Source organism: Crinia signifera, chromosome 6 (assembly GCF_055691185.1).
Source record: "Crinia signifera chromosome 6, ASM5569118v1, whole genome shotgun sequence".
NCBI lineage: Eukaryota > Metazoa > Chordata > Amphibia > Anura > Myobatrachidae > Crinia > Crinia signifera.
In genome coordinates, this window is record NC_139222.1 from 138,479,737 (window position 1) to 138,488,234 (window position 8,498).

An 8,498-nucleotide genomic window follows, 5' to 3' on the forward strand; every position below is an offset into this window, starting at 1 on the left:
GGGGGGGCCATTTCAGAGTTCAGGGTAAGTATTTGGGCTCTAAGGCCCATTTAACATTGTTTGCTATGGTAAAATCGGGTCCATTGAGCCATTTACCATGAAAATCGTGTCCATCGGGCCTTTTAACATATATTCCTATGGCAAATCGTGGGCATCGCGTGCACATTTATGGCCGGCCGCGACGCGACCGACGCGATTTCCATGTTTAACATGGGTTTCAATGGGAAATCGCGGACATCGCGTCGGTCGCGTCGCGGGCAGACATAAATGTACCCGCGATGCCCGCGATGGGCGCCGTGATAGGTAAAGAGTACCAACATTTCTATACATAATGAATCCATACTGTAAATTGTAATGGATATTAGAAATCAAAGTCCGCTTTTTCCATTGAGGCTGGGAGTGCTGCTGTGAGCTGGGGCTCTGTCATGCTGAGCAGGTGTGTGTGTGTGTGAGTGTGCGCGCGTGCATGTGCACATGTGTGTCTGTCCTAGTAGCCGCCAGCAACACCACAGAGGTCAGGAACAGTGTAAGGTTGTTATTATTATATAGGATAGAGCTCCTCAATGTTTTTAATATCCATATATTTTAAATTAGAGAGAACATTATACCATTAAAACTTTTAAGATTATCCTATTCAGATTTCCTTGCATAGGATGGACTAGTTGCAGTTCCTGATTCTAGAAGGAAATTGTTTAGCAACAGTGGTTCAGTTATAGAGCAGACTGGTTATTTTGCACATCAGGGTGAGATGTAATAGGGTGCGATTTTTTTAAACAGCTAAAAAAATCGCACCAAATCCCCCCTTCAAGTATAACCAGCCCTGGGCTCTTATAGCCGGTCCGAGTTTCCTAAATATGATGGGAGGTGGGGGGATTAACTGGGGTCCCCCGTATTTAAGAAGCAACAGGACCGGATCATAGACTGGTCCTGTTCCTAAAATACAATGGACCAGTACCAGGGAATGAGTTTGTTTCAGAGGTGCATGCAGATGTGGCTGGGTTGTTGCTTGAGCCTAAGGAGATGACAACTTTTAAACGCCATCCTGTTCATCAGAAGCAGGGCAGGGATAGAGGAACCTAAAGGATCAATGTTTGCAATCTGGACTTCCTCCTATAGAAAGGAACAAAGGTCTGGATACAAAGGTTCCTGCTGTATTTTAGGAGCTTGATTTAAATACAAGAAAGAGATATCCGTGATATCTCCAGCAATACCCTTATAATAAAAGTCCCTAATATTTTTTTAATACTTCTGATGTATGGCAGATTATGTGGTAAACTGCCAATTGGTGTCATGGTGATGGGCTTATTTTAATGTTGAAGCCTTGAACTGTAGGCCCATTCACCCCATTGTTAATGTGGCCTTGCCTCTAGAGCTAGCTTAAAAACATAAAAAATACCTCTCTGCCCTCAAGATTTTACCATCCTGTATGCTGATTCCCATTGCTCCTGGTTTACCATGAGATTACACCACAAGTGTCTGCGCATATATATAGATAGGAATCTAAAGCAAAGAACATTTTATGATTAAAGCAGAATTTGACAAAAAAAAACCCCTAATTTTATTTTTTATTTCTCTCTCTCCTACCTCCCTGTTTACTTCTGGGTTTAGTTTTCAGTAACTATAGACTCTGAGCTGGTGGAACTTCCTGATGCTGAACTCCCTCTTTGGGTGATCATCGTTTCTGTAGGATCTGGAATCCTGCTTTTGGGTATTATCATTCTTCTCCTTTGGAAGGTAAGGACTGATAATAATAATCTGAGCCATCTGCTGGTTGTGTGCTCAATACAGTATCTACTGACCATCTTTCCTAGGCTCCCCTACTAATTCCATTATGGAAAAGTCGTTTTGGAAAAATCATTATCTTAAATTATCTTAATTATATATTAACTAAGTTGATCCTATTCTGATGAAAAGATGGCTATGTGTATCAACAATATCGAGGGGAGGGACCGGCATCAGCAGGTGCTTACACATGAGGGGGTGACCGAGGCGGAGGAATGATGCCTGTGTTGCCACTGCAGCATGGCCATCATTAACGATAACCTCCCTCATCCGGAAATGCTAGAGGACGGAGGGGGTCCTTAATGATACGCTGGAGTGCGCATCGTTTACGATGCACAGCGTACACACTGGACGACATTGTTCACAATATCGTTCAGCAAGCCTTTTCAGAATTATATTGTGACTAATACTGTCTAGTGTGTATGGGCTTTTAGACAGTATATTGATCCATTTCAGGAACCAGTAACATATACAGTTGCAGTATGATGGAACTGCTGCTGTAGATTGCTGGCCTCCAGAGGCTAAGTACTGTTGCTGGCTTGATGGCAACTTGACATTGATAAGATTTAAGCTATGTGTATTGCATTGTATTAGTGATCAAGAAAACAAAGCCTTTTCCATTTAGAAACGTCAAGTTTAGGCACATTTCCTTTTTAAGCTTTTTTCTCTTTGAGGCCATACACTAGTACCACATATATGGAATGCTCTAACTTAAGACAAGGTTATCATGTAAAGATTGTTTAGGATAAATGTAAGACTCACAATCACTCTAAATAACAATTAGACACCAACACTTCTATTTTATTGTTATATTTGTTTACAAATAGAAACTTTTAATACCTATATTATGTATGTATAATAGAAAATACCTGTTTTCTAATGTATTCACTATATGATTTGCACAGATTTTTCAATAAAATATTGTAAAATAAAGAAAAACAAACCCTTTTTTAAATTAATGATCTTATCCCTATCATTTTGTTTAAGTGTTACTTATCCAATTTTTTTCTACTGTTTGAAGCTATTTCTTTTTATTCCTGCTTGACCTGTTATACCTTGCTTGCTTATATTTTGATAGATTAAGGGGCCCATTTATTATTTGCGGCTAAATCCCCCAAAACACCCGTTAGCTGCAAATATTAACGGGGTATAAATTGCCACAAATTCACGAATTTTGCCAAATTCGCGGCTCTTTTCGCCTGTTTTCATCCGTCCCAATTCGCCCCCAAAAAAGTGAAACGGCATCGGCAAAAATGGACTAAAAACAGGCGAAAACGCCCATGATTGAATGCTAATCGGTGAATAATTGCTGATTTTTCAACTGGCCAGGAAATTCGGCCAGGATTGAATATCCCCTAAGTATCCCCGAATGTACCCAGTACCTGCTGCGATCCTTCCTGCTCTGCTGATATCTGCATCGAACATAGGTTTCTATGAGCTATGCAATGCTGCCCAATGTATCAATATCGGGCAGCATCGCATCGGGTCCATGGGCCACTACCATTCTAAAGCTGGCCATACATCAGAAAGATATTGTACCCAATCATACAATCTCAATTGATTGTAAGATGGATTGTATGCAGATTGTGTGCACATCTTGTGTACACAATCATACAATCAATCATAAGATGGATTGTATGACTGATTGTATGATGGATTGTATGCAGATTGTGTGCACATCTTGTATACATAATCATGCATCAGATGGATTGTATGACTGATTGTATGATGGATTGTGTGTAGATTGTGTGTCCAAAAACCACCAAGGACTGCTGGGGATTTCAAGGGAAATTGTACACAATCATGAGTGCAATCGATCTTAAGATCGATCTTTCTGATGTATGGCCAGCTTTAGATGGCGGTAGGCAATTGTTTCCTATTGGCTACAGACCTACTGCTGGCAGGGCAGTGTGGTCAGCGGGGTCGGTAGGGGGTCAGCGGTAACCTGGCATGCGCAGACCCCCTGGCAGCCAGCTGAACACATTGCAGGGATGGGTTCCTTTTGGAACCCTGTCCACGCATCCGTAGGGACATACATTGCTGCGATAGGATTGCATATTACAATGGGATCCTGGTGGTAATATTCCACCCAGATGGCATTGTGTATGCGATCCTACTTAAATGGGCCCCTAAGAGAGAAAAAGAGAAGTAGTGTGTTCAGGGCACAGGAGACCTTATAGGAGCTATACATTTTTTCTTCCAAATTTGCTTTATGGTAATAATCTGCAGCACCTCTATATGCATAATAGGATTATCAACTCTAAATCTAAAATATAGTCAGAACAATGGGGGTTATTCAGACCTGATTGCAAATCACATTTTTTCGTAAATGGACAAAACCATGTTGCACTGCAGGAGGGAGCCTCTGATACAAATTCCATAATTTGCAGGTCTTTGTGGAGGGGGTGGGACTAAAATGATGCAAATCGCATAATTTTAGCCCTGATTCTTTTTGCGTGGATCCTCGAATGACGGAGTTTGTATGGTATGGGGGCGGGGCTTGGTGACATCCACCTTGCACCAATAGTCAAAAATATGCAAGTGAATTGAGTGAGTTTTGGTGAAGGAATTTAACCTCTTATGGGATCTTTGTTGCTTACATTTTGATCTAATTATTTTCTGTTTGCACCATTGAACTCACACTTGTGAAATTTTCATGGTGTTTTTCTACTTGGTAACAACTGGTTACTGTTCTCAATTCCTCTGCACTACTGTGCTTCTTAATAAGTTCTGACATAGTCCTATTCTCTCTAAATAAGTATTTGTGGTCGGCCCCTCACCACTCTCCTGCCTTGTAGTGTGGATTCTTCCGGAGAGCCAACACCCGTGCCAAGTATGAGGTCAGAGGTCAGAAGGCTGAGATGAAGGTGCAACCATCAGAAACTGAGAGATTAACACAGGAATCCTGAGTACAACCTCTGACCACTGTCCCCCAACCCCGCCAGTCGGGTAACCAAATTCCAGCCCAGATTTTGCAGGCCTCTCCCTCCTCCTCCTACTATTTATTATAGATTTTTTGCCTTCTTGATATATTCAGTATAATTCTATCTAAGCTAATATATTCTCTTCTAAAGTATATGTACAATTCTGTCTTCACTGTTCTCAAATTTTGTTTAATCTTTAAACATTTTCCTCTTTTAGAGAAATCATTTTACTAATATCCTTTTATTGTTATGTCCATTCTTTACTTTCCTCCTAAATATAACCTTGTATATCTATGTTTAACTATACTCTACCTCATCAATGCTTCTGAATATTCTTCATAATGGACTCCCACCTCTATAACTAGAAAACTCCCTCTTATTTTCACCCAACTCTATAACTGCAAACTCACTACTCCCCCCTCTCTATAATGGCAAACTCACTACTCTACTCCCTCTCTTCCCTACCAGCTATATAACTATTCAGTTCCTTCCCACCTCAATAAATGAAAACTCCATCCTCTTCCCTCCCATATCTATAACTACAAACTCCTTCCTCTTCATTCTACCGCTATAACTGCAAACTCCTCTTCACTCTCACCTTTATAACTAAAAGCTCACTACTCTATCCTCTTCCCTCCCAACTATATAACTGCATACTCACTACTTCCCACTCTTCCCTCTCATCTTTATAACTTATCACATTGTTATCTTTGTAAACTTCCTTGTATTTCTGTCATCTTTTTCACATAACCTCTCTCCTTTTCTGTAAATCATGATATATCTGAATTCTTCTTGCCAACAATTTATCTCTCATGTGTAACCTACATTGACCTACCTACCCATCAATCTCTCCAATGGCAAATGTCTCAATTTTCCCTTTTCCTTCTATTCTCCCTAATCCTGAAACTGCCTTACTCTATTTCATTTTTTGTCCATCATAACATTTTGTAATTGCAACATCTCTGACTTGCTTCCCTCTCCTAACGTCTCTTTTCCACGCACAATTCTGTAGGTTGGATTTTTCCATCGTGTGAAACATTACAGTCTTGGACAGACTCACTATGCTGTCTGCGTCCGACAACAAGAAAGACAGAAGCTATGCAGCAGGCTACCCAGTAGCCCAAGGCACTGGGTCACCACCTGGAAAGAAACCGCCAGATACTACTGAGTACTAATAAGCACTAGGAGCTGGACTATATCTCCTTCTGTGACAATGCTCACTCAATCAAACTGGAATGTGGGGAAAGGGGGAGGGGGGTTGGGGAATGTATAGGTTATTTTATAATTGAAACCATGTAAGTATAAAATATTATGACATGTTGGAATAGATAACATTATTTTGACATGCTGGAATAGACCAAATTATCTGCGAAACTGGAAAAGGGCTGGTCAGTTTACTCTTGTCACACTTAAATGGGAAATAATAATTGTACAGCACTACTGGGCTGGGAGGCGGGAGATTATCATGTGACGCTAGAATAAAGGGGTAGGTTATCATGTGACACTGGAATAAAGGGGTAGGTTATCATGTGACACTGGAATAAAGGGGTAAGTTATCATCTGACACTGGAATAAAGGGGCAGGTTATCATGTGACACTGGAATTAAAGAATAGATAGAGAAATGCTGAGGGTCAGATTCGTTTTTGACAATGGAATGGGGAGTGATAAATTATCCTGTGAAATATAGGTATCATTTCTTACATGGACTGTGGTATAGAATATTTTGACTCTAAAATAAAGTTTATTTTAAATTATTTTACAACCTGGAAGATATTGCTTTGTTACACTGGAGGAATTGCATCATCTTCGGACATTGGAAATTAAATCATTTTGAAGGAGTTATATTTCTATCAAGGAAAAGACTGAGTTTTCTTTAGCACTGGAGGACACATTTCCATGTAACACTGGAGAAGAACGAAGAAGATAAACTTTATTATGACACTGAATGAACTGGTTTTCCTACTGACATATACTTGTGTGTCCAATCACATATATTGAAAATACTATACCATCCACCATAAATTAATAAACAGTAAAAATATTCCATATTTATAATGAATAAATATGCTAAATGTATGTACCATATTTACTTTACACCATTTTCATAAAAAGATAAAAATAAAATTAATTGCTCAACTGACAGTGAAAAAAACATGAACGTGCTCCTTACCCAATAGTTTTGTAAATATGGTATATATAGGATACATTCCCACTCTACCCAATTTGTTCATTTTTCCCTAAAGTGTTTAAAAGAAAAGTCAATCATGTAATAAAAATGTATGTGTAAAGTTTCTCTGTGGTTTCTTTGTCAGTAGATAAATGTTAACGTCAGCCAGAAGAGGTCTTAAAACAAATGAGGTTCTAAATTGCATTTGCATGTGTTACTAACACCTATGAAAAGGTACACTCCAGAACAAAGGCCAATGATCCTGATGGCCGGGCCAAGTCCCATTCAGCCTGGAGCCTGCGACATGGGCCGTACACACTAAACTATGTAAAGAATAAAGTAACAATACCTTGGGCCCAATTCAGACCCATTCGGTCGGCTGCGAATTCGCAGTCCCAGCGATTATCGAGCGATTGCACATCTGCACGGTTTGCAATGCGCATGCATCAGCCGTCCGTGTGAACAAAGCCAGAGATGGAAAGCCATGACTGGCTGTTTCGCAAGGTGATTTACAGCTGGGGGCGTTTGTCGAAGGCTTCCAGCGTTTTCTATGAGGGTTGCCTAAAAACTCAGGTGGTACCTGCCATGGGGAGGGAATGACACTGACGTTAGCAGCGGCCTCCGTCTCCCTACGGTGATCACAGTTTAGACTTACTTGGCAGCTTCGAGCAGGGGGAACCATTTGATGGTGATTGATTGCAAGCGTATTCGCTGCCATGCACAGGGTAGGACATTCGCAGCTCAGCGATCAGGTCTGAATCAGGCCCCTTGTCCTGTCCTTTATTACACTGATCAGTAAGGAATATGATTGACCATGCAGCACTTCCAACAAGGCATGTCACAAATTGCTCTAGTGTGTACTAACCTTTATCCATTGGCTTGTAGTGGACAATGGGAGATTTTGTTTTAGCAGATGATGGCCAAGTAAAGCCTGCTAACACATGCCTTGTTTGGCCTACACCATTTTTTGCAATGTTAATATAAAAATTAAGCTTTATAAAACTGAAAAATGAACTAGTTCTTTATCTTATTACATAAACCCACGCTGTAAAAAACTGTATTTTGACATCCTATAAATGTTTCATATTTACAATGCCGCTAATGATAAGTTATGGGCATGAATGCAATTGCAACAGCGATCCCATAAACAATGGATCTCAAGAAATGCTAATGCTCCAGCAACATAGCTCTGTACTATAAAGCTATTAACCATAATACACCTGCTTATATCTCTAATGCTGTGTACACACGGTCCGATTTCCTTTCCGATGTTGACGATATCGTCAACATCGGATCGGCATCGGATCAACATCGGATGCAGATCGCAAGGGTTTTAACCCTTGCGATCCCGATCCGATCCCGATGCGCGTTCATGTATCGGAAGCCAGAAAGTCTTGGCTGCCTTGTCTATATAGTGCAGATCTGCACTATATAGTCAAGATAGGATGCAAATCGGATGTGCCTTAAGATCCTATCCACGATCCTATCTGATCAGATCGTGGATAGGATCTTAAGGCACATCTAACGTGTGTACACACCATTACTTATCTCAAAATATTTCCCAACTCAACCACTCTGCTCTGCATACGATCTGTGTCTCTCTTCTGCATGGATCACCTGCTCC

General features: G+C 40.5%; 1 protein-coding gene across 2 annotated transcripts in view; it reads left to right on the forward strand.

The window, feature by feature from the left end:
* Positions 1–6,998, forward strand: part of ITGA3 (integrin subunit alpha 3) — a 79,649-nt gene extending 72,651 nt beyond the window's left edge. Inside the window, exons 24-26 of one of the 2 annotated variants that reach the window (XM_083147364.1) lie at positions 1,609–1,734; positions 4,581–4,731; positions 5,719–5,858. In XM_083147364.1, coding sequence (XP_083003490.1) covers positions 1,609–1,734; positions 4,581–4,691 — 237 coding nt within the window. In that variant the 3' untranslated portion in view covers positions 4,692–4,731; positions 5,719–5,858. Of the gene's footprint in view, positions 1–1,608; positions 1,735–4,580; positions 4,732–5,718 lie in introns of both variants that reach the window. The other variant, XM_083147363.1, reaches the window with a different exon arrangement.
* Positions 6,999–8,498: the final 1,500 nt, after the last annotated feature.